The sequence below is a fragment of the Eumetopias jubatus genome, unplaced genomic scaffold (assembly GCF_037043125.1).
Source record: "Eumetopias jubatus isolate StellerSeaLion01/CBP00866 unplaced genomic scaffold, mEumJub1_p1.0 scaffold_8, whole genome shotgun sequence".
Classification (NCBI taxonomy): domain Eukaryota; kingdom Metazoa; phylum Chordata; class Mammalia; order Carnivora; family Otariidae; genus Eumetopias; species Eumetopias jubatus.
This window is the reverse complement of record NW_028274814.1, coordinates 126,626,775-126,654,340: the sequence shown is the minus strand read 5'-3', so window position 1 is coordinate 126,654,340 and position 27,566 is coordinate 126,626,775. Positions and strand designations below refer to the sequence as shown.

Below are 27,566 nucleotides of genomic sequence, written 5' to 3'. Positions count from 1 at the left end.
TATCAAGATTGGTATAATTCTGATAAAATGTCTCTTCATAAACACTGGCAGATACTGCTGTTGCTTATTCAACAACTATACATACTCAGCTTCTTGCTTATTCACAGAACCGCAATTTATAGGGGACCATGTGTTCAAGGAGGGTGATTCCCCTCGAATCCTAGAGAGCTGAATGTCGATTAATTGAAATCTACCCATCGAGCCACTGATAAGGTACGTGTGGCAGGTGACATGGTGCCGGCCTCTCAGACTTACAGAAAAGCTTTCTGGAAGCTTCTGGGAAAGATATTTTTCCCTAATAAAAAGGAATTGGAGGCCTTGATTTTGAACTTCTGGCCTCCAAAACTGTGAAAAAACAAGTATCTTTTGTTTTATGCAAAAGCAACAAACAAACAGGTGACAGAGTCTGGCCTGGCCTGTTTTTGAACATGGCTGAGCAGACATGATAGGGAGGCAACGAGCTTTCAACTGGGAAGAGAGCAGCCTGAGGATGAAATCCACATTGAGGTAGCAGAGAGGAAAGGCGGAGGGACTGGGGGTTCTGTGTGTCATGTTGTACCTGATTAGCCAACCCCCAAAACAGCTGCCTCCCTCTTTTGTGAGATAATAAAAATTTTCTTAGTTAATAAAACCTCTTTTTGTTGGATGTTCTCTTCCCTGCCACCAAAGCCTTCCTAACTGATACAAACACTCACACGAAATGTTCTCGGGGACAAAGTGTCCCAGGACATCATGGGCTTGCCACCTGCTCACACTGCTTTGTCAACCTAGAGTTCCTTCTAAATGTTTCTCAGCCTCTCCAGCCTAGAATAAATACCTCTTTGAAGCACTCCCTGATACTCTCCAAGTCAGGCATTCTTCTAACTGTTCTTCTAACTGTTCTTCTACAACCCATCACTGGTCTCTCAGTTGGACAATTTAGCCACATCCTCTCCAACTTCAGTACTCTACTTAAGAAGGAGGAATGGTATCTTAGTCATCTCTGTGTTTCCTCCTAACAGTGCTTCCACTTGGCACTTGATTAAATATTTGAGTTTGCCTTCCACAAATGCCTTCAACTATCTTCAGAAAATAAATAGCACAATAAGGACCATGAACACATGAGTCTTACAAGAATATAGACAGAGAAAACAATACTCGACCTCAGTTGTTCACAAAGAAATAAAAAGAAAATAATAAGGCACAACTTTACATCTCTGAAAGTAATGAAAATTTAAGTAATGATAATCCCCAATGCTGGTATGTAAACAGTAAAACTGACAGTCACATACTTCTCTGAAGGTAGTGCTAGCTGGTACAAAGTTTTTGGTAAGCAATTTGGCAATAATATTGAGAGCCATCTAAAATGTCCAGTCACTTGACCTCACATCCCAACTCCTAGAAATTATACTAAGCAAATAATTGAAAAGAAAGAAAAGGCTATGTTAAAAAACATGATCGATTGAGTTTTTTCTTAAACAAGGAAAAGCCTACAAACAACCTAAATATACCGCTTAGCTTATGCTGGACCATGATTAATGTTTCCATTCCCCTTAGAACTGGCAGAATTTTTCCTCCCTGCTTCTTTAAATTTTAGCTTTTCAGCCAAGCTGGACTAGATATCAAAAGATCTACGCTCTAGAATCAGTGCCAAAACTTACTGGCCGTGACTGAGCAAACCCCTCATTTTTCTTCATTTGTAAACGGTCACTTTACAGGGCCATTGAAATGACTATATTAATTAATTCAACAAATATTCACTGAATACCTAATTTATTCCAGCTAGACACTGGGGATAAAGAAATTAGATTCCTGTCCTTCAGTCTGGTTGGAGAAAGAGAAAGACAAACAGTGGCGAGAAAGGCCAAGTTCAGTCAGAAGTGATAAATGCTGTGACACAGGTACGCAAGGGCAAGCCTGCCTGAGAAAGCCGAGGCTGTCAAAGGCGGCTTCCTGGAAGCAGTGATAAGTGAGCTCTAAGTCTCGGAACGTGCCAGAGATGGGAACCAGACGGCAAGGACAGTGGAACCAAGTTAGGGGAAGGAAGGTGGAGAAGGTGAGGGGCAGCCCAAGACATGGGGACCCATCAGATCACGCCACCCTCCCAGGAGTGAGATGGCCACAGCTTGGGTCCCTGTGGGGTGTGGGAAGGGAGCTGGAAAGGGACTCTTCTGACATTCTAATGACTCTCTTTAAGCTTCCAGACAGTTTCTTAAACTGAGGAGGATCATCATGCCTACCTTGAAAGGCTGATGGGGCAATGATGACATGAACTTAACAGAGGCTAAGAGCTCCCAAACCTCCCAAGACACAGCATTTGAGCTGCACCTTGAAGACACAGTCCGGGTTTTTTAAAATAACTTTGTTTTCTGTTCGCAAAAGTCATCCATGTTCATTTTTTAACTTTGGAAGATAGAGAGAAAATAGAAATCTAAGCCCCGACACAGAGAACTATTGTTTTAATCTTATTTACCTCCAGTCTGTTTTCAATGTTCTTGTTCACACCCGAGAACACGCACATCCCTAACTTAAAACAAGCGAGGGTCACACAGAGCACCCTGGCTTATGGCCTGTGTCCTTCACTGTTACAAGGATAGGTCAGACTTTGAGAGGAGGACTCAGAGGGAGGGGGTGTCCCAGGAGGAGGCAGCATGAGAAAAGGCTGGGAGGACGAAACCCCGGAGCCCAGGGCAGCACGCTAGGGGTCCACCTGGCCGCAGCCAGAAAAGCCCCTTGTTGGGGGAGTCCTTCCAGTGCCTCCCATGCAGGTCAGACCTGTCTCTGTTGTGTCAGCTGCTTTCCCCCAATTAACCTTCATCATGGCCTATTTCTGACACTAGTGAATGGAAAGAGAACTGGCTTTGGGGGCAGGCAGACCTAGGTTTGAATCCCACCCTAACTCTGGGTGGAACCCTGAGCAGGTCCTTAACTCATCCAAGCCTGAGGGTCCTTTCCCTAAAACATGAGAATCATAACTTAGATCACAAAGATGGCTTGAAAATTAAATATAGTATGTTAAAAACTAGACACATGAAAAAAAGAATACCTTAACAACCCTAATAGCATTTATTGGCCAAGTATTTAAGCCAGGGATGTGCATCGCTTTTTGTATGTCATCTCACTGGTTTCCTCCCGAGTGTGCTATGAAGAAGTCTTATGTCCGACTTTATAAATAAGGAAACGGAGCTTTGGTGAGTCTGAGTCCCTTGCAGGTGGTCGAGCAGCCAGTGAGTGAAGGTTGGATCTCACCCCACGCTCAGCACATGGTGGCTACTGAGGGTACTAACCAAGAACTGGTCTATCAGTCATCAAGCAGGTGCCTTCCACCTCTGCAGGCCCCTTGCTGGACCACTAGTGACTTTGTGCTCAGGGTCTGAATGGCCAGCCTCTTTCTCCCCAGAGAGGGTGTGTGTCACAGTCAGGCCCCTCCTATTTGGTGGCTGTCAATCCCAATTCACCAGAAGTGCTGGTTGCTCATTCATGCATCAAATATTGATTGTCGGCTAGGTTCCAGCCCTGTGCCAGGGGCGAAAGGGCAAGAACAGACAGAGTCCCTGTTCTCTTAAGCTCAGAGTCAAATTATCAGCAAATAAAATGTAAGGGCAAGTCCAGCACCAATGTGGGACGTGAGTTGGGCCTAGGGAGCTGACGAGGACGGGAGAGCACATTTTAGGCAGAAGGAAATAACCACAGTTGATAGAAACTTTAGGAACTGGTTCTGCCTAATGCTTTTTAATAGGCAAAAATGCCTCAAGCCAAATGAGATTCACGCCATAATTTCAGGCCAGCAAGATTCCCGGAGGCGCTCACGGCACAGGCGGGGCCATCCATCCACAATGGCCACCCTGCTCATCCTACCAAAGCCAGAGAGCAGCCATCTGCATAAAAGGCTCCGGGCGACATGCCTCTTGCTGCGGCTCTGTCCTGCTCCTCACTTGGCAGTTGGGTCTCCAAACACACTCCAGGGAATCTCAGTGCACTTCCCAAGGGTGAGCACCTCTGCTCCCCTCTCTGGATCCACCTCCCAAATGAAACTCTGAGGCCAACTTTCCAGGCTCCAACACTGGCCCCAACCCTTGCTAGCTAGCTGTGTGACCTCCAACAACCTTTGGTGCCTTAGTTTCTTGTCTGAGAAACAGGGGTAATAATAGTACCCAGCACGGATTGTAAGGATTAATTAGCCACTCCTGGCACAAGATAAATGCTTCCCTAAGTATCCCCTATTACTATAAGAGTTGTCACTCTTTTTTTTTTTTTTTTAAGATTTTATTTATTTATTTGACAGAGAGAGAGAGACAGCGCGAGAGGGAACACAAGCAGGGGGAGGGGGAGAGGGAGAAGCAGGCTTCCCACGGAGCAGGGAGCCCGATGCGGGGCTCGATCCCAGGACGCTGGGATCATGACCTGAGCCAAAGGCAGATGCTTAACGACTGAGCCACCCGGGTGCCCCAAGAGTTGTCACTCTTCTGGAGGGGCCAGGCACCTGGATCCCCATCCCATCCATGGGGCTGTGCCTCTGCAACAGGGTTATTTGCTCCTCCCCGACGCTCCTACAGCACCCTGGCTGGTCCCTAGCAAAGTCCTCACGGGGGTGGTCACTGCTTGCCCACAAGTGTGTCTGCCTTGCTCATTTGCTAGCTCTTTAGGGCACCCACTGCCTCACCACTGTCTCCAGCACCCACACAGGGTTGGGGCTCAAGAAGTATTTGCAGAATGAATGAATGAATGGCTAAGATAATATCACAATTAAATTCAGCGAACCCATTGATTTCATAAGCATACAAATAATAATACCACCAGAGAACCTTTACTGAGGACTTACAACGTGCCAGGCCCTCTTTACTTGGCTGCATTTAATTTTCACAACTGCCCAAGACAGTGAATGGCTTACCACACAGAAAACATCAAATACAGTGCTTGATGGCTACTTTGTGCTTAATCAATTTTAGGTCTGATTATTAATATTATCCCCTTTTATAGGAGAAAGAAACTGAGGCTCAGAGAAGTGGGAAGCAATTTGTCTGAGGTCACACAGCTCCCGCGTCCAGGAGAGGACCCAGTCTAGCTGATGTAGAAACTTCCCGAACCCAAACAGTATGAGCCTCACCCTCTCTTCCGACCTCTAGTACTGCACTAAATATTTTAGGGAACATATTATCTGCCTAATATCTGCTGATTGAATTCACAATATTTGGGAACCTATTCTAGAATGTTTCCTGCCTGGAGCCAGTGTGGCAGAGTTTAATATTGAAGGAGAAAGTTTCTAAATTAATTACTTCTTTTCAAATCCCAGGAAAGGTTCAAGTTTATGGGAGTCTCGAATTTCACTTCAAAGTTCTAATTCTATTTCCTTTCATTATACTAACCTGGCTGCACCTGGCCAGACCTCACCTGTTGGGAACATGGGCCTGCCAAACATTTCATTTCCCCTTATCCAACCCCTTCCCAGCCACTGCAAACGACACCAGCTGATGATTGGGGTGCCTGGACCAGGTCTTTGGCAGTGGGCACCAGCCCCTGGCAGCAAACCCTTCTCCCCGTGGGAACAGGGCTAAGTCCCAAACAAAACTGCGATGTTGGCAGCATTGCTCTGAAGGGGCCCCCACACCTGCCTCCTCTTACCTCCACTGGGTGAATTCCTTCAGAATCCTGGAGTAAGAAAAGGTCTTTCTAATTTTGATATAAAACCCGAAAGCCATAACAGAAAATATTGATAAATTTTTCTACATAAGAAATCCAAAGCTTCTATGTTGGGGGGGGGGACCTACACCTTAAGTAGAAAGATAAAAACATGCCTGGGAAAATTGCAGTCATACCACAGACAACGATCTCATTTCCCCACAGCAGAGAGAGCGCCACTAAAACCAGAAGGAAAAAGACTAAGAACCAAGAGAAAAAAAAAAATAGGCAAAGCACCTGACACACAGTTGATGGAAAAAGTATAAATGTTCTTGAAATGTGAAGAGATGATTAATCTCAATTAGTGAAAATGAAAACTGCACTAAAATACCATTTCTCAGTCTGATTGGCAACAATCCAAACCTCGACCACACAACTCTGCTGTGAGGCTGTGGGGAGTGGGGGAAATGGTGCCTCCCCCCATGAGGAGGTCATCCGGCAGAGTCTCCTGAAATCCCACATGCTCTTTACCCAGCGGTCCTACGTCTGGGAACAGATCCTGTGGCTACACGTGGACACGTGGGAATGAACAAACGTAAGGTTATTCGTTGCAACTTGTCTGTCATGGTCAAAGTTCAGGAACAGCCCAGTGCTCATCTGGTGAACTAAATTATGATACATCCTCACAGCAGAATGCTACACGACTGTGGAAGAAAGATTAAAAACCAGAGAAGAATGAAGATGCTCTCTGCTCTTACTGATATGGAACACTCTGGGGGTTATTATTAAGTGAAAAAAAGCATGTCATAGCAAAATGCATATAGGTTGCTGCCTTTTTTTGTGTTAGAAAGTGGCAAAAAGAAAAGGAGTGCCTGGCTGGCTCAGTTACTGGAGCATGCAACTCTTGGTCTCGGGTTGTGGGTTCGAGCCCCATGCTGGGTGTAAAGATTACTTAAAAATAAATCTTTTTTAAAAAGTCACAAAAAAGAATATATGTTTGAATTTTTATTTGCATAAAGAAATAAAATACCGGCAGAATACACCAAAAAAAGCACCAGAAATCCTGGAAGAATACACAATAAACAAAAGCATGTACCACTAGGGAGCTGAGGTGGGAAGACAGGGGTGGTGGGACCGAGACTTCTCAATGAGCACCTTTAAGGCATTTTGATTTTTGAACATATTAAATACTCTAAGTGTGGACACATTAAAAACTCCTCTACTGGGGAGGGAGCATCTGAAGAAAGAATCTATTCCTATGGTTAAGTGGTCCTGGAATGCCATAAACTGCAAGCAAATTACAAAGACTCATAACCTGGCATGACTCTACAGTATTTTGCTTTCCTAATATCCATTTACCTAACCAACACTGTGCACCTACTATGTACCAGGACCTATTCTAGTAAGTGACACAATTAGGCATGCTCCCCTGCCCTCAGGTGCTTATGGCCCATGGAGGGACCAAGTGGAGGGGCAGAGGGGCCCAAGCACAGATGATGGACTGGCTCCTTCTCCACAAGAGGAGAGGACTTAGAGACACTTGAGGGGACAGGAAGGGCAGCCTGTGATGGCAGAATGGATGGCTGAGGAAGGGGAGGATTCTGAGGGGTTGTCTTAAACCGTGGCCTCCTCTCCAGCCAGCAGTCTTGCACTTGGCTTCCCAGCTAGGAGTAAAACTGCAGCAGACACCCCACGAGGGCCATCAGATTGTTAAAAGCCATCATGGGAGGACTTCCTATGGATGCCCCCCCACCCCCCGCCAGGACCTCCCACTCTAAGTCTGTGCCCTTGCTCTAGAAGTTGTCAGAATGCCTTTCTGCTCTTGGCAGGGGGCTTTTGTCCACGACTTGGTGGGAATACAAAAAAGTTTCGCTACATTTCCTCTTCTCTGGAACCTATCTTAGGAAGTTACAAGATCTCAAATTGGATAATAAACTGACACGCTAAGTGAGCGGAGTGGGGTGAGGGAGATACGATACAGCCCTGAAATATGAGGAGATTTTAATAGGATAATGATGAGTCACATGAAGCTGTGACCCACTGTGACCCCGGTTGTAGGCTACCAAGCCACTGAATGCCAACCTTCCTCTTCCTTGGCTGTAAAAATCCTCCTGGTCACCAGCAGACCATCTGTGACTGCCGTGATGAGTTGGTGAGGGGTCGGGGAGGGTGACGGGGGAAGGTCTGCATGCCTAGTGAGGCAGGTGAGACAGAATGGCTGCTGGCAGGAACTGCCAAGCAAGGGAGGGAACAGGACATGGTGTGGACTATCTCTGGAGAGAGAGAGTCACCTTTCCACACTCCCACCACCCCCAACACGTGCAGTCCGGTAATCCTTAGAGATAAAGGGCAGACTCTGGACTCCCATGTAGGATACAGGATGGAGGCTGGAGTCACTGACTTAGACGTTAAGGGAATAGTGACCTGAAGGGTGGGGGGTTTGGGGCATATCTGGGCCACACCGAACTTGTCCTCTTTCCCAAGGAGGGCAACAGGAATCCCAAGGGAATCCCACCGGCTTCCTGCCCTGTGGACGCGTCCTGTGGCCCTGGTCTCTCCAATCCTCTCCATCCTACTGATGCAACCCTGCGCTATAGCCTCATCCCCTCAAACTAGGTGGGAGCTCCCAAAGTGTCCTCCTGGCTCTAATCCACCCACACGGAATCTTCACATTAACTTTCTGAAAATGCCACTTTGATTTGTCCCTCCTCCACCCAGCTCCTTCAGAGGCATCTCAGCTACCACATTCCAAACCCCTCATCAGGAATTTATGTCCCTCAATAATATGGCCCAAATTACTTCCCTAGCCCGGTTTCCCACAATCTTTCAATCTCTCTGCTCGAGCCAATCTGGAAAATTCCCAAAGCTCAAAACCTTCCTCGTGGCTTTCTGCCTCCCAGCCCTTGACCATCACCACTTAAAGGAACCAACCACGTAGATCCTCTGAGGCCCAACACAAATGCCACCTCCTCCAAGATGCTTCCCTAGTCACCTTCCAGGCTGTGACCTCTCCCGACTTCAGCATGCATTCCAGTCACCTGGGGGTTGTGTAAAGATGCAGAGAATGTGCAAGTGAGTCTGGAGTAGGCCTGAGAGTCTAACAAGCATCTCTAACAAGCTTCCAGTGAGGTTGTGCTGGAGCCCAGGACCACTCCTGGGGAGGCAAGTTAGAACACCTTGCCTCATTCAAATGGAATTGATCACATATGGCCTTGTATTATTATTCAACAGTGGGCCTGAGCTCTGCTTCTAGATTAAAAATTCCTTGAGAGCACAGAACCACAGAACCACAGAAGAGGCTACTTACATGGTAGGAAGAGAGAAAGCTGTAAAATCAGACGCTACTAAGTTTGGGTCTTAACTCTGCCACTTACTTGCTATGACACTGAATAAGTCCCACAACCTCAGAATCTGCTTCCTCCTCTGTCTGTGAGAACACCTCCCTCCCAGAGGATTAAAGGAAATCATGGTTGTGATGATGCCTAGCATACTGCCTGATGCTGAATATATTTAGTATTGAATAAATATATTATTATAATATTCAATATATTAGTGAATACTGAATAATATTTAATTTATTTTCTATTTTAATATTAGCTCTCTGCCTTTTCCTTCCTTGTATAACTTTGGTTTTTCTACGTAGTCTTGTACATAGTAAGTGCTCAGAGAATCCTCTACAGGAACTTCTGTTCCACCCATACAATTCTGCTCAATTCACACTCCTGGGCTCTCCTCACTGGACATGATACTCCAACCAGTCCTGACCTGAAAATGCTTTACATTCAAAGTCTTCCTCTTTGTTGGTGAATATGCCATCAGAAACATAAAAACCTACTAACATCTGCTCGAAAGAAAATGCAATTCGTTTGGGTTGGAAATGGGCATTTGTGACACCCTGAATTATGATAAATAACCCATCCACTCCTGTTCAGACTCTCACTCATCAGGTAAGCCTTAGCTTGACCTCACAGATCCAGGGTTTTCTTCCCAAGTGCATTCTATCAAAATGTCTCATGTCCCATTTCCTTGTGCTCACTGAAGCTCTTTTTGATCAATTAAATGCCCGTCTTCTGAGCTGCTAAAAAGGGCATAATAGAGAGAGCACTGCAGAGGAATCAAGACGTGGGTAGCAGTTCTGACTCTAGCACACTACCCAAGAGTATGATTTTGAGCAAATAACTTCCCTTCCCGGAGACTCAGGTTTTTGATTCTAGGCTAATAAATGGATTATTCTCCCACTCCATTTCATTTTCACCAGGACTTCTGGTGCTAATGTCCGGCCATTACTCAGGCCAATGGAAGAAATCTTTCTCAGCTGGTGGAACGTTAACCTCTCTCACACCACCCAGGGAAGGCATTTCTACCTTCCTGGCCTGGTTCAGAGAGAAACACTGTGGCCGACCCTTTTGCGAGCTACTCAATAGCCAATCTTGCATTTTTTTTCCTGCTTGCTAATAAAACCCCAGGTTTATTCAGAGCGGTGATGGGACAACCCCAGAAGAAAATCCTGATTTGTCCAAGACAGGGGTTGGCAAACTTTTTCTGTAAAGAGCCAGATAGTAAGCATTTTAAGTTTTGGGGGACCATAGATGATGTCCGTCACATATTCTTCTTCATTTTTTTCTCTACGCTTCAAAAATTTAAAACAAAACAAAAATGAAAACATCATAGGCCCTGGGCTATATAAAACAGGGGGCGGGCTGGATTTGGCCTGGGGTTGTGCAACCATTAAGAGTAATTCTATTTTTTTTCTATTCTTCTGACAAATTTTCGGTCACCTATCCTCCCTTTCAGCTACAGATGACAGCATTCTCAACACAATGTTAAGGAAAATCTACTGGGGGGTCCTGGGAAAGATTTTGTTGTTTTCTGATAAGAGGAAGACACGTAAGAGGAAAGCCAACTGGCACTTGCAAAGCAGCTATTTTGTGACCATGAGGTTCTAACATAAGGACAAAAGCCAACAATCTGGGAGGACTTAGTAGAAAGACACACAGAGTCTGGGTCCTGGATGATGTTGAGCTGTTAAATAAATAAACCCTGGAATCTCCTACTTCCCATCTTTTAGTTAAATAAGATACTAAATATCTACATCGTTTAAACCACTGTCAGGTTTCTCATAATCCAAAGCATTCTTAAAATACTAAATCTGAGGGGGGGTTTCTATTTTTTAAAACTTCTATGCACCAGGCCCTGGGATTCCAACAGTGAACCCCTCAACATTCCTGCCCTCGTGGAGCTTCCAGTTGAATAGAAGATGCGACAAGACACAGACAAGAGCTGTTCTAACCTTCAGCCACTGAAAAGGGGTGATGAGCACTCTTAGCTCTGGTCTCATATTCCTGTGAACAAGTTATGAAATCCTCAACAGCAAGTCTTTGAAGCATTGCTGTCTGAGAGACCAAACAGCACAAAGACAAAATGACTAATGTTCAAAGGCAGACGGACAGACCCAAGTTCAAATCCTAGCTCTACCACTTGCCAGCTATGTAACGTTGGGCAAATTACTTAACCCCTTTGAGCTTCAGTGTTCAAATGTGTAAGATGAAGCTCATTATAAGATACCTCCTAAGACCATTGTGAGATTTGAATGAGGTCATGGACTTAGAGCACTTGTAGCTCAGTAGACGACAACCACATATACCTGTAACTATAAACATATACGCATATAAAAGTTTGCTTAACAACATGTGCTGAGGAGGAAAGGCTAGAAGGACATCAGAAGTGGCTGCGTCTGGATGGTGAAATAAGAGGCAATTACTTTTCTTCCTCATATATTTTTTCCTAGACTTTCCAAAAATAAATATACATGATTCATAGCCAGGGGATATATTTTTTAATGTAATCTTTGTGTTTTGAAAATAAAAACAACATGTGGACAGCAACTTCTTTGTTCTTTTATCCAAATAGGAGTCAGGTGGCCCCATTCTAGACCTAGCACTGGCACTGACTCACTGTGCAATCTTAGAAAGTCACTTCACCAATTAAAGTCTAAATTTCCCTGTCTAAAATGGATGATAACCAGACTCCTACTCTCTCCACAGTGAGATCACTTGCACTGGCTTAACTCATTCACCGAAAAAACTGTAAAAGCTAGAACAGCTATTTGAAGACACTGGAGAGCAATCAATGCAGACAGGACTAGAGGAGTCACACGCCTTGAGAGAAAGGAAGCACAGGATGTGCCTTCCACATTCACCCTGGATTTTCCCTGCAGATGCTTCTCAATTGCCACACTGGGGAAACAGAACCCAAATAAATAGTGTGGTCTGTTGGGCTGAAGTCAGAGCTGGGGATGACAAAATGACTCAAATCTAAGGAGCAATGTTCCAGAGAGAAGAGCCACAGAGAGGGAAATATACCTGCATTGGAATTCCCCTTGAATCTTTAGCCCACTCACTCGTGCAGAGAGTGAGAAACCAAAAAACCCAAGGAGAACACATCAGCTTAGTGGCTGAAGAACTAATCAACTGTTCACTGATTAGTGGGGGGAGTCAGAGGTTGGAGTTCAAGCTGGATCAGGTAGAAGGAACTTGGTAAACACAGAGAGCTTTTAGCTGTGGACCCAGAAAAACTCTGAGCTTTGAGTGGAGACCCCGTCCTAGTAGCATAGACAAGACTAAAACAGATCAGACTTAACCAAGGCTTGACAGAATCGAGGAGACCTGCTGGTTCTCTATCTACCTGCTAGAACAAAATTTAACACCCTTCAGAGGAAGTTAACATAATTTACCCAAAGCCTCTCTAACTTTGTGTCCTTAATGTCTGCATCAAATCAAAAACTATAAGGCATCCTGAAAAACAGGACCAAAACCCTGAAATCCAAAGAAAAAACCAGATCACAGAAGTTAATCCAGATATGACTCAAATATCAGTTACCAGGCAGGGACTTTAAAATAACTATGGTTAATATGCTTAAGGAGACAGAGGAAAAGATGGTCAAAATAGAGGAAATGATGGACAAAACAGATGAAAAATGGCGAATATCAACTGAGATTTGGGGAAAAAAAAGAAAAATCAAATGGACATCTACCATAGAAGAAAGAATACAGTATCTGAAGTTAAGATCATTTGGATAGGCTTTATACCAGGCTGGACATAACAGAAAATGAGATTTGAGAACTGAAAGTTTGGGAAATCAATAGAAAACACCAAACTGAGGTACAAAGAGAGAAAAATGGACAAATCAGAGCAGAGCTTAAGAAACATAGGAGGTATAGTCAAAGGTCTAGTAGTCCCATAACTAGAGTGCCCCAAGCAGGTAAGACAGAATGGGGCAGAAAAAATATTTGAGGAGCCAATGGTCAAGAATTTTACCAATCTGATGAACAACAACCCAAAGATTCAAGAAGTTCAGTGAACCCCAAGTAGAAAAAATACAAGAAAACCGTGTCTGTGTACGTTGTAGTCAAAGCGCTGAAAACTAAAGACAAAGAACAGATTCTTTAAGGCAGCCAGAGACAAAACGACACATTGCATTCACAGGGGTAAAAATAAGTCTGAAGACTAACTTTTGGAAGCCAGAAGGCAACAGAATGACAACTTCAAAGTATTGAAAGGGAGGAAAAAAAACCTCTTCAACCTAGAATTCTATATCCAGCAAAAATGCAGGTGAAATAAAGATGTTTTTCATGATCTACACTATATGACACTGCGCTACCCAAACTATCAAGGAGTTTATTTGGCTTGAAGTAGAAATGATCCCAGGTAGAAGCACAGACCTGCTGGCATGAATCAAGAGCCCTGGAAAGGGTAAATATGTGAATAAGCAGAAAGAAATATTGACTGTTTAAAACAGTAATAATGTCTTCTGGGGCTTAAAAATGTAGAAGTAAAATACATTAACGCAATAGTACAAAGGATGGGACAGAGGTAAATGGGGTTAAAGTGTGAGCACGTTCGTGACTGGGCTGGAAAGGAGAGAAGGGGTAACGTGAGGCGGACATGAGAGGACTACTCGAAAAGAGTATGTCTGGGAAGTCAGCAGAAGAAAACATCAAAGAAAAAATCTTAAACTGCATCATCCCTCCCAAAAAAGCAAAAGAGAAGTAATAAGAGAATAAAGACAGATGGGACAAATCAAAATTAAATAGTAAGTTCATTGACTTAAGCCCAACAACATAATTTAATTTAAGTGCATTACATATAAAGGATCTAAATATTACAGTTTAAAATACAGATGATCAGACTGGTTTAAAAACACATATTAAAAACCTTAATATTCAATTCAGAAAGGTTAGAAATAGGAAGATGAAAAAAATATACCATTAACTACTTGATCTAATTGACTTCATCCAATATCGGCTGAATACACAGTCTTCACAAGTGTACATGGGCATTTGCCAAAAGAGACTATCTGTCAGGACAAAAAGCAAGTCTAGACAATTTCAAATACTGAAATCATACAGAATATGTTCTCTGACCAAGATGGAATTATAACAGAAACCAATAGCAGAAAAATAACTAGAAAATAACCAAATATTTGGAAAATGAAGCAACAGATTCCTAAGTAAACCAGAAGAAAAAGGAGAAATCACAATAGAAATTGGAACATGAGTTTAACTGAATGATAATGAAAGTATGATATCAGAAAAATTATGGGATACATTTAGGCAGCACTTAGAGGAAAATCTGTAACTTTAAATGCCTATCTTGGAAAAGGTTAGATTCAATGATCTAAAAGTCTCAAAAGCTAGAAAAAGACAAAAAATTAAACTCAGAAGGAAGGAAGCAATATACAGAAGGGCAGAAATAAATGAAATAGAAAAAAGATGTCAGTTGAGAAAAACAATAAGGCTAAAAGTTGCATCTTTGAAAAGACTAATAAAATTGATAACTGGCAGAACTGATTGGGGAAAACAGAAAAACATAGACTGTCAGTATCAGAAATGAGAGGGAGACATTGCTCTAGGTGCTAAATACATGAGAAAAAGTAACAAAAGGAAAGTTTAAGCAGTGTCATATAAAGAAATTTGAAAATTTAGATGGAATTCCTTAAAAGTAACAATTTGCTAAAAGGCACCTGGGTGGCTCAGTCGTTAAGTGTCTGCCTTTGGCTAAGGTCATGATCCCAGGGTCCTGGGATTGAGCCCCACATCGGGCTCCCTGTTCACGGGGAGCCTGCTTCTCCCTCTCCCACTCCCCCTGCTTGTGTTCCCTCTCTCGCTGTGTCTCTCTCTGTCAAATAAGTAAAATCTTAAAAAAAAAAAACAAAACAATTTGCTAAAAGTAACACATCAAGAAATAAAATAATCCTCAAAGAAAACTCCAAACCCAGAGGACTTCGGTGTTGAATTCTTCCTAACATTTAAGAAATAAGTAATTCCAATCTTACACAAACTCTTCAGAAGAAACAAAAAAGAAGAAACTCCCGCCTTTTTTTTAGGAGGCCTGTATGACACCCGAAACTGAGAAGGGCGTTGTAAGAAAGAAAAATCAGAAGCCAAAAAAATCTTATAAATAATAGGTACCAAAATTCTTAACAAAACAAGTAATCTAACCCAGAAATAGGAAAAAAGATAATACTTCTGACCAAGTGCCATTTATGCCAGGAATGCAAGATTGGCATAACTTTCAAAAGTTAATACATGTAATTCACCATATTAATAGAATAAAGGAGAGAAACATACAATCATCTCAACAGATGCAGAAAAACATTTAATAAAAGTCAACACACATTCAAGAAAAATCTCTCAACAAACCAGGGATTTGATCAGGAATACCTGCAAACAAAATCTACAGTAAGCCTGACATTCAAGGGTAGAACAGAAAATGCTTTTCCTCCTTAGGTCAGGAACAGGACAGCATATCTACTATCACCACTTCAACTCAACATTGCACTAAGGTCTCTAAAGCACAGAAAAATAATAATATAAAGAGTATAAAAGAAGATGGAAAACTATCATTATTCCCAGGTGATATGATTATGTCCATAGAAAAATTTTTAAAAGCAAACTCATAATTAATAAACAAATTTAGCAAAGCAGCTGGACATGGTCATTACCTAAGAAATCAACTGCATTTTTATACGCTAGCAACTAACAATTAAAAAAAAATTTTAAATACTACTACTTACAATAGCACTGAAAAACATCAATTACCTAGGAATAAATCTAATGAAGGATGCACAAAACCTCTACACTAAAATCTATGAAATGCTATGCTGAGAGAAATTAAAGGCCATTTAATACATGGAGGTCTGAGGCCACATACATAGACAGGAAATTTGATGTTGGTAAGATGTCAATTCTTCCCAAATTGATTGTAGAATCAGTGTCATCTCAGTCAAAATCCCTGCAGGATTTTTGTGACCATTGACAAGCTGATTCTAAAATCTGTATGGAAACGTTAAGAATTTAAATTAACCAAAACAACCTTAAAGAATCTTTTGACCCCAAAATAGACAAACAGACCAATGGTTCAGAATAAAGGTCAAGACATAGATCCACATGTATACGATCTCCTGATTTACAGCTAGTGGGTAAAGGGTTCTTTCCAACAAGAGATGCTCTGTCAATCAAAAATTAAAAATAAGAACTATGACTCCTCCCTCACACCATATACAAAAATTCCAGATAGACTTGATATAAAAGTAAAAGGTAAAATAATAAAACTTTTAGATAATAATATGAAAAATATCTAATGACCCAGAGGTAGGCAAAGATTTCTTAAAACAAAACAAAAAGCACTAACTACAAAAGAAAAACACTGATAAACTGGACGTTATTCGAATTAAGAACTTCTGTTCACCAAAAAATAACACTAAGAGAATGAAAGGCAAACTACAAACTGAGAGATGTTTGCAATACTTTTATCTGACAAATACCTCCTCCTAAGAATATAAAAACAATCCTTACAAATCATCAAGGAAAAGACAAACAGCACAACTTGAAACCAACAGGCAAAGGATGTGAGCAGGGAGATCACAAAAGCGGTAACTACAAGAATGTTCACCAATCCTTCTCAAACTCTTCCAAAAACCGGAAGAGGAAGGAACACTTCCCAACTCATTCTATGAAGCCAGCATTACCCTGATACCAAGTCCGGACAAAGACACTACAAGAAAAGAAAGCCCCAGAACAATAGCCGTCATGAATATTAATGCAAAAGTCCTCAACAAAATCTAGCAAACAGAATTCAACAGTGTGTTAAAGGACTGTAGACCATGTCCAGGGGCAGTTTTTTATTCCCTGATGCAAGGATGGTTCAACATAGGAAAATCAATCAGTGTAGTACACTATGCTAACAGAATAGCCACATGATCTTTTCAATGGGTACCAAAAAAGCATTTGGCAAAATTTAACACCCTTTCATGATAAAAACACTCAACAAAATAGAAATAGAAGGAAACTATCTCAACACACTAAAAGCCCGTACAAACAACTCACAGTTAACATCATACTCAATGGTGAAAGACTGAAAGATTTTCCTCTAAGATCAGGAACAAGACAAGGATGCTCACTTCTGCCACTTCTATTTAACATAGTCCTAGAAGGCATAGTCAGAGCAGTTAGACAAGAAGATCACACACACACACACACACACACACACACACACCTCTTAATACAAAACTACGGTAATCAAAATAGTGTGGTGCTGGCGTGAGGACAGATATACAGATCAATAGAATAGAATAGAAAGACCAGGAATAGAGCCTCATATATATGGTTAAACGGTTTTTAACAAGGGTGTTGAGACCATTCAATGAAGAAAGAACAGTTTTTTCAACAAATGGTGCTGGGAAAACTGGATATCCACATGCAAAAAAATGAATTTGGACCCTTACCTTATGCTGTATATAAAAATTAACTCAAAATAGATCAAGGACCTAAACATGGGAGATAAAACTATAAAACTCTCATAGAGGAAAAGCTTCCTGGTGTTGGATCTGGCAATGATTTCTTGGATATGACACCAAAAGCATAGGCAACAAAAGAAAAACATACACTGGACTACATCAAAATTAAGAACTTCTGTGCATCAATGGATACAACCAGTAGAGTAAAAGGCAACCCATGGATTGGAAGAAAATATTTGCAAATCATCTATCTGATAAGGGGTTTATATGCAAAATATATAAAGAACAATTCCATAACAACAAAAAATAAACAACTCAATTTAAAAATGGGTAAAAAGACTTAAACAGACATTTCTCCAAAGAAGATATATGAATGATAGATAAGTACATGAAAAGATGCTCAATACCACTAATCACTAGGGAATTACAGATGAAAACCATGAGGTGCCACTTTACATGCATTAGGATGGTTATTATTTTAAAAAACACATAGAACATAACAATTATTGGCAAGAACATGGAGCAGCTGGGACCCTTGGGCTTTGCTGGTGGGAACATAAAATGGTCCAGCTTGCTATGGAAAACGGTATGCTGATTCCTCGAAATATTAAAAATAGAGTTACCATAGGTCCCAGCAACTCCACTCCTGGGTATATACTCAAAAGAACTGAAAGCAGGAACGTGGAACAGATATTTGTAACCTATGTTCACAGCAGCATTATTCACAAGAGCCAAAAGGTGGAGACAACCCAAATGTGTATTAAAGGACGAACGGGTAAACCAAATGGGGCATGCACATAAAATGGGATGTCATCCAGTCTTTATAAGGAAGGAAATTCCTGATACATGCCACAACATGGATGAACCCTAAAGATATTATGCTAAGTGAAGTAAGCCAGTTACATAAAAACAAATAGTATGTGATTTATATAGTCAAATTCATAGAGGCAGAAAGTAGAATAGTAGTTGCCAGGGACCGGGAGACGGGGGGGAGGTGGGAATGGAGAGTTATTGTTAGAGTTTTAGTTTGGGAAAAAGAAAAAAGTTTTGGAGATGGGTGGTGGTGATGGTTGTACAAGATGAATGTACTTAATGCCACCCGATTGTATACTTAAAACGATTAAAACGGCCAATTTTTTGTTATATATATTTTAACACAATAAGACAAAGAATGCTCAGAGATGCTTAAAAATAATTAAAAACTGGAGACAATTTAAAAACCTTCAACATTTAAATGGACGTGTAAACAGTGGCATATGCACACAACACAATACCACACAGCAATGAAAAAGTACTGCTCCATACAACAGCGTGGACGCATCTCACAGACATTACATTGAGTGAAACGAGCTATACACAAAAGAATACAGACGCTGTAAGTGCATTTATATAATGTTTCAGAAACAGGCAAAACCAAACGATAGTGATAAAATCCAGGACAGTAGTTATTAACAGGGATGAGACATGAAGGAACTTCCCAGGGCGCTAGAAATGTTCTATCTCTTTTCTGGGTGGTGGTTACACAGGTAGATACAAAATGAGAGAACAAAAGGTATTCTTCAGACCATTCACATAAGATTTATGAACTTTATGTTTAACTTATCTCAATTTTATAAAATGATGCAAAATCGTGATGACAGAACGACAATGCCAGAAGGAACTCTGGAAGACAGCTGTTTGGCATGTCCAGCAAGCACTGTGGGGGATTACAGAGCAGGTGGTCCCTGGGCCATGCTCTGAGAAAACTGCCCTGAGGAGATGCACTTTACCAGCCAAGGGAGAAAGACACTCTGTCCCTGCTGGAAATTACATTTACAATGAGCTACCCCCTTTTTCAGTGCTTAGGGGGCAAACACAGTCCCCATCAGTCTTCTGACTGACATAACCCAGGGAAAGGTGTAAACACAGTTTATATCTTCCCATTAACTCCCAATTCTCTAGTCCAAGATCTGGGAGAAATCTTTACTTTCAAAGAGCGAGGGCATTCTTCACTCTTAAACAACAATCCCATGACACACTAATTTAATCCCGCATCTACAGGGACACAGAGAATGGCCTTTCCCATTCATAGACATTCAGGGTCCACATTTGCCCAATTGGAGCATCACTGTAATGGGGTCTTTGGGGACTCAAACAATATGAACGTGTAAACAGCAGGTGTTTACTGTGGCTCTGTTTTCGTGTTTACATGACTGCACTGCACTCCCCATTGCAGAATATTCCAGGGAGGGCCTAGCGTATTCCATAAATGGCTTCAGAGTCTCTTGCTCCAGGTGACTTGCCCCAGCCTAGCATTCGAGAAGAACCATCCCTCCCACAAGGACACTGGCTGTGTCTAGGACATGGTGGAAGAATGAATTTCAAGCACTTACTTTCATCATTAGAAACATTCCCCAGAGATGTGTGGCTGGAATAACGTTTGTTCTCACTTTCATTGAGACATCTTTCAATCCAGCTCTCTAAAAAAAAAACAAAACAAAACAAAACAAAACAAAAAAACAGAAAGAAAGAGAGAAAGAAGAAAGAAAATCACAGAATTGCAGAATTGCTGTTGGTGTTTGTGAAGAGACATGAACATCATAAACACATTCGACTCAAGTGCCAATTGGTTTTCATCTGAGCCCTGCCTGGCTGGACCTGGGCTTTCCAAAAAGCCCCATGGGCGCCATTGCTGAGGAGACAAAACGATGATTGAAGCCCCCTTGAGTATTTCTTGGTCAGATTCTACTACTTCTGGAGTGTTCACAGCCCAATAATAGCAACTGAGGATTATCTTTCTTTGCATTGAAGAGACATTCCTGAGAAGTCATTTGTAAAACAAAGTTTGGTCAACTAAACCACCGGTGGTGGTTTATGGATTGATAAATTAGCAGCAGAACGCTTTATCCAAACAAAAACAAAAAGTAAAGCAGATATAACCCTGAGGGTTCTGGATGAATTAGAGGAGGAGGGCAGGGTACTTGGTAGCCTTCCCTTTGCTCGGTGACCCCCCGAAGGGGCACTTCCAAGCACAGGCCCAAAGCCACCGTGGGAGGAGATCTTAAAAGCTATACAATAGCTATGTAGTACTTTTAAAAATCCAAAAGACTCTGTTTTCTTAATCTAGTTCCAAAGTCTACAAAAGTACTTTCCATAATGTATGATGTTTATTATCCATTGGGTAGACCAGCTACCACTCCTTCCTTCCTTCATTCAACAACATCCACTAACTACAGTCAGTCCTCCTATAATGCTTGTTTTGAAAATTAGCATGTATTCCCATGCAAGTAATACATTAGGGAATGATCTGAGCAGAGAGCAAACTTTGTGTTTGCTTACACTCAATTTCTTCCCTAAGAAACATCAGGCGAATGCAGAAAACCACATGTAGCCGAACCAAACTCCATGCAAAATTCACACATGCTCACACCCCAGGCATCTACCAGCTACTTGAGTTCCCCTCGCGTGTTATGAGCCACACCTGCCCAGATAACCCACGTTCCACCACCCACCATAACTCACAAGCGGCAGCCTTTCTGACATCTGCTTCCAAGAGCAAACTTCAGGTCTTTTCCAAGGTGAAGTGCCAGACTTAATTGTCTTTCTGCACCTCTTAAACATTGAATTAACATGTGCAAAACTGTGCTATCATTTTTCTTAGACTCCTGTTTTATGTGTCCCTGAAAGAGCTTTTGAGTGTTATGCCCCTCATTTACTTTTCTAGCAAACTGGTTTTTATCGTGCTGTTTTGCAGAATGTAGTGACTTTTAGGAATGCCTACGTGGTGTTAGAGGAGACCTATGGCTTTGTGCTTCCGCACGGCGCTGTCCCCCGTTGTTGTCTTTATAACACAGGAGCTGGCGCTAACTGAGCACCTACTCTAATCTGCCAGGTCCTTTGCATATGTTATCTCACTGAATCCTGACAACTCCCAGAAGGAAAGGTTTTAATCTCCATTTTTCTTCCTAGAAAGCAACCGAAGCTGAGATTAAGTCATGTGATTCCTCATAATTCAAAGAGCTAAGGGCAAGATCATTAGTTAACACCTTAGGTGACATAGTCTAGAAAGGAGGCAAGGGAGCCGTGGGGTGGGGTGGGGGCGGGGAGCGGGGTGACTGGGAAGAAGCCAACGTGAACAGCAGGGAGAAATGTTGGGTTTTTGTTTTATATTTTATGTCCCAACAAACTGCTCTTTTAAAAGCTGCTTCCTAAATTGTAAATAAGTAGGGGGGAATATCCAAGGGGAGGGGCTGGAGACAGCTTGTTAAGAGGAAATGGAAAGCTGGTATTTCTGAGGAAACACTGAGCGGCAGAGAAATTCAAAACATTAAAACGCCACCCCTTTCCAGACACCAAGTGCACAACGTAGAAACCAAGGGCTTGCGAAGTTGTCAAAGGTGTGATGGCACAAGGTGGGTGCCTGTCATCACATCGCTTCTAAAGATGCATCAGGGTACAAATCTCCAGAATTCTCCTCAGGACTCTCCAGAATATATCTCCATTTGGATCTTCTAATCCCCTCGAGTTCTGGCCCATTTTCCTTGGCAACAGCCGTGGCTGGTTTTGGACGGCAGCTCCTGAAATCTGCAGCCTCTTCCTCCACCAGAGCACACCAGCGAGAGCAACTGCTATTGTTCTGGGCCAGCCCTGGTCTTCCTAGTTAGCTATTCACATCTAGCTACTCTCACACGTGTGTGGACGTGCACGCATGCATGCGCACGCACGCGCGCACAAACACACACACACACACACACACACACACACACACACACACACACACACACACACACCCTTTTCAGCACACAGGGAACTAAGAGAAACACTCTCCCCCTCACCCATTCGCCTGCGCCAAGATCGGGCCTGTTAACATTGGAGTCCTCAAAACGGCCAGTTCCTGCAGGTGAGAATCCCCAGTGATTGGTGGGGCCCTCTCTGAAGAACTCATGCTAACATTCCGGAGGGGAGATGGCTCTGAACACCCAAGGCCAAGAGAGGGCAACACCAGCCCACAAGAGCTCAAGCCAAGGAAGAACTTTCCAGATGGCTGTGCCTCTCCCCCCATGTTGCCCAACACTGGAGAGAGATGAGCATGGGATGATGAGAAGAGAGAGGGGAATGGAAGTGCCAGGAAAGAAAGAAGAAATCTCACCAAGGAACACTTCCTCCACCCACGGCACCCACTCGGGTCTCTGTGACCCCACAGCTATGCCTGTATCCACTCTGCTACTCTTCTCCCCGGGGCAACAGAGTCAGGGTGGTCTCTTATGCACATGGCAGAGATCAGAAGACAGCCAGCACGGTGCCATTTTTCTGGTTAAAGTACCCCCAATTATTTCAACTCTTGCTTGGAGGGAGTTGTTCCCACTTCTTTGCCATCCAGTTCACCTGCATGGGACTATCTTCTAGTTCACCAATATCCACTTGCTCCTGTGGCATCCAGGATGCACCCCGCAGGGTCCAGATCATGGTCCGAGCAGTGCCAAATATGGCAGAACCATCTGCTGTTCTGGACATTTGGAGTTCTTATAGCATTCAAAGGTCTCACATTCCAGACTGCACAGATGTCACTGAGACATCTAAACAGACCATGGGCCTTGGATCCACAGGTACGCTGTGACCTTCGTCCTGTTCCCCAGTGGGGGTCTCAACGGCAGCATCCACAACTCATGCCCCCTAAGTCAGGTTGCTCCATATGATTGCAAGGCCTCTAGTTAGGTCACCTGCAGGAAAATTTATATACTTGAAAACTATTAACAATAATTTTGGTCTTGCAAAGATCAAGAATTTCTCAACCAGAATGACAGGTATACTGAACTTCTGATAAAGCGCTGTGTTCATCTAACTTATTTACTTGTAGATTATGTGATTTAATAATAATAACAAAGGTCGCCGTCCATTGGGTCTTTATGGGCCAAGCATTATGCAAATACATTACATACACCAGCATACTTAATCCTCATAACAAGCTTGAGGAAGGTGCAATCAAGAAAATTAAGGCTCAGTAAGATGAGGTGACTTGTCCAAAGTCACCCAGCTAGTAAGAGGCAGGACTGCCATTCAGATTTAGATCATAACCAAAATGCTCTCTCCAAGGCGGGCTGAGCTCTCCTCTTCCTGTTAACCATACGGTCTCCAGCACACGGTGCCAACACTGCAACACTGATCAGTCTGCCTGGCATTCGAACTTTTGCTGAAACTCTACGTACTTTACTACAGTTTTTGCTAAATTCATTCATATATTTCTTTGCCAGGCTTTGTTATACATAGAAGGTCCTTCTGTTTAGATCCGAAATATCTTAAGAATGAAGTCCGTGTTATTCTATTTCTTTTTTTTTTAAGATTTTATTTATTTATGTGACAGACAGAGACACAGCAAGAGAGGGAACACAAGCAGGGGGAGTGGGAGAGGGAGAAGCAGGCTTCCCGCAGAGCAGGGAGCCCGATGCGGGACTAGATCCAGGACCCTAGGATCATGACCTGAGCCAAAGGCAGACGCTTAACGACTGAGCCCCCCCAGACACCCCCGCGTTATTCTATTTCTTTTGACTTTCACTAGCACCTGGTATGAAGCTGTTCCTATAGTAAGCTCCCAAGAAATGTTACATTATTGACACACGTGACATCAAAGAATGCACAACATAGAAGTAGATCCGTATATCTATAGAATTTCCTGATCTTTTCTTTTTTACCACACAAGGCATAAAATGGTATCAACACATCGAAGGTGATTTTCCAGATAAAGAAAGCAAAATTCAGCCAGTGTCTCTGTTGTACCTTCTGGATAGAAGAAGCTATAATAAAAACCTGTGAGTGATGTAGGCACAAAGAAGACTGGCTTTTGCCCTGCAGTTGTCATCTAGAAAGCCAGGCAGATGCTACTCCCCATACTCATGAGTGCAAGGAAGGCTGTCCTTTCCGTCCACCTTGTACCCAGGAGCTGGCACTGTGCTTGTCCCCATAGATGTGGCACAATAAATATGTGTTGTGGAACGCACTTTTTTGAAAAACATTAAGTTCCTACTGTGTGCCAGGTACTACACAAGATATTTTCACAAATGAGGCTTACATTACAGAGATCTCAGAATAATAGTATGGGGTATGTTTTAGTATCTCTACTAATAGACATGAAAACTGAGGCTTGCAGCAAAAGTTATAACACAAGGCAGGCTGCCGTCAGTGCTGCTGTATCCTCACCCTGACCTGGGACATGGGAGGAGGAGAGCTCAACTCACGCTTGGCTGCCTCCCTGCTCCCCACTGCCTCATTCTTGTTCTGTAAAAATAAATCATCTGATCTTTTAGTGAGGACCCTGCTTGCTCTAAGTGCCCAACAGGTGTGAGTTCTGCTTCTGGACTGCAAAGCACTGCTTCCCCTGACTCATCTGGGATCACGAGCAGGAAGGAGGACACCAATCCTGCCTTGTGGATTTTCACTTTCCAAGGAGTTTAACCTGCACTCCTCAGAGGAAGACCTTCATGCCTCCCCACTTTAGATTGGGTTTTCTAGAAGGCCTGGTTTTTCCCTTTGCTGCAGCAAAGAACAACCAGGAAGTAACTGCATCAGGGACATGGCACGTCCAAGGCTCAGAGCAGCCTCAGGAACATGTATCAATCTGGTGGGAGGACCCGACCAAGATGGGGGTCCAAAGCCAGGTAATCTTTGACGCTCATAGGGCACACTGACACAAGAACCTGATCTGAGCTTCCCAGTGCACCTCATGAGTTGAAATTCATCCCACCTTAAACATAAGGAAACTGGGGTCTAGACCGTGGCAGTGGCTGGGCCAAGGTCACACAGTCAGAGGGATTAGAGCCAGAATTCAAACCCAGACTTTCCATCTCCAAAGCCTATGCTTATTCTGCTTACCACATCATACTGGGCACAGACCAGTGATTCTATCTTAGGCTCGCCACCCATCCATTCATTCATTTTGCACATCATTATCAAGTGCCTTCAGTGTAAAGTTGCAACAGAAGAGATGATGCATACATTTTAAACAGGGGGCCAATATATTACAGCAAGATATCTCTGGTGGACCAGGGTCTCAGGACCTGAGAATATCTTGTTTATTTATTCCTGTTTTATTATTTATTCCCCCACCTTAAAAATGTAAGTTCTAATAACCTTGTCCACCTTTGCCATGCTTCGTCCCCAGGCACCTGGCACGGTGTCAGGCTCCTGGCTGCTGGGGGTGGGTCGTGAGGAAGTAAAGTAGGGTGAGAGAACAGGATGAGGGACGAGGGAGCCTCCCCCAGGAAGGCCTCTGAGAAATAGAAGCATCTGAGCAGAGACTGAGTGCAGTGAGTGCGTAAGGCTTGCAAAGGTCCACAGAGAGGGGGCCGCAGAGGCCAAGGCCCTGAGGTGGGATCATGGGTGGCCAGTGATCATGGGTGAAGGGATGGCAAGAAGGCCCCGTGGCTGATGGAGTGACCAAGGGGGAGACAGTACAAGATGAAACAGAAGACAGAGGCAGGCCAGGAAGAATGTGGGGTTCGGAGTTAGAACACCTGGATTTCAAATCCCAGCCCTGCCACTTAACAGCTATGTAACGTTGGAATCATTCCTGAACCTTCCAAAAGCCCTACCTTCCAGGTTCTCCAAAGATTAACTGAAATAATGCAGGTGAAGCACTTAGCAGGCTTGGCTTTGTGGGCCGTGGAACGATGAGGAAAGCATGGTCTCTGTCCAGCAGGAGCTCACAGCCAAGTGGTGAGGACAGATAGTAAAGGCCATGTCCAGCATTTACTGAGCTTTCTCCCCCCACACCAGTCACCCTGCTCCACATGCCTCCCCTCTACTCCTCACGGCAACTCTGAAACAGAGACTTGAATGATTCTGATTTGGGAGGAGGCCCTGGAGCCTCAGAGACGCTGGGTAAAGGCAGCCCTCTGGCTGGTGGCTGAGCCGGGTCAGGTCTGGCTGCCTCTAGGCCTGGTGTGCTCTCACTGGGGCACACAGCCTCAAGAAGCCGGCAGGGAACCGGGACTGGTCTGTTACTATAATAGTGAGCCACGGAAGCACAGAGGAGGGAGCTTCCATGTCGGCCTTCATATAGGAGGTGGCATTTCACCTGGTCCTTAAAGGATTCGGCACCTGCCAGACGGAAGAGGGCAGGAGGGCCAGGTCACGGACAAAAGCACAAAGTGGGTTCCGGGACAGGGGACGAGCTCACTGACCGGGGACCGGAGGAGTGGCGGGGGCACAGGTGGGAGAGTCTGGGAGGAGCAGATCGCCAAGGCCTCACCCACCAGGCCGCCGGGAGCCAGCCATCATTTTTAAGCCGTGGGGGAGTGATAGGACGAGCGTTGTTTCTGAGGAACTGGATGAGAACAGGGAGTTCCTGACTTATGCAACACCTGAAGAAAATGCTGCCTGACTTACAAAGTGCCACCGGGTTTTAACAGAAGGCGTTATTCATACTCTTGGTATCAACAGTCTTTCAGGGCCCTGTGCTGGGGCCTATTTTAGGAACTCACAGCTTTAGAAACGCTACATCAAAAAGTTGACACGTCACACTCCCAGCTGCCAAGGGAGGATCAGACCCCCGGTCCTGGAGGTGCCATGGTGCCCCCCGCCCCCGTCTCCCTTCCCCCGGGCGCAGCCATTACCAGTGGAACCATGCCAACAAGGCCTGCTCCTGTCTCCCCCGGCCCCAGGGCGTGATCTCCTCTTCATCATTCTCTCTCTCGGCCCCGGTTTCCCTCTGCCCTGGGCTCCCCACCGTGGTGACACACAGGAATACATGGAAAGTCTGGGCCCAGGAAGTGGGCAGCAGTGGCCTCTCGGGGGGGGGGGGGCAATAGGTCAGTGGGTTGCCATGGCAACACCACAGGCCCTGCCCCAGGGGCCCCTGGGTTCCAGGAAGGGCCCCCCCACCCCCGCGTCGCCCCCAGGGGCCACCCCACCCAGCCCCGGCTTGTATTCGGTCTCTCGCTCAGCAAACATTGCTTCAGCGCCAACTGTTTGCCAGGCACTGAGGTTCTCGTGATGGACACTGCAGACAAAGTCCCTGCTCTCAGGGAGCTTGTAATCTGTGGTGGACGTGGACAGAAACAAACATGCAAGATGACTTGAGAGCATAAGGAGTGTTAGGAAGAAAAGGAGGCCACGGAATGGGATAAAGGCAGACGGGGGTGCTGTTTGAGGTAGCGGGACACTGAGGGCCTGTTGGAAGAGGGGATGTTGGAGCAAG

The 27,566-nt window shown here is 43.9% G+C and overlaps 1 protein-coding gene across 2 annotated transcripts in view; it reads right to left on the bottom strand.

The window, feature by feature from the left end:
- RFX4 (regulatory factor X4) overlaps nucleotides 1–27,052 on the bottom strand; it is a 134,099-nt gene extending 107,047 nt beyond the window's left edge. For both annotated transcript variants that reach the window (XM_088025672.1, XM_088025673.1), the window contains exons 1-2: nucleotides 26,983–27,052; nucleotides 19,768–19,854 (exon numbers count right to left, since the gene is read on the bottom strand). In XM_088025672.1, the coding sequence (XP_087881798.1) occupies nucleotides 19,768–19,854; nucleotides 26,983–27,052 (157 nt within the window). The remainder of the gene's footprint in view (nucleotides 1–19,767; nucleotides 19,855–26,982) is intronic.
- Between the last annotated feature and the right edge of the window lie 514 nt (nucleotides 27,053–27,566).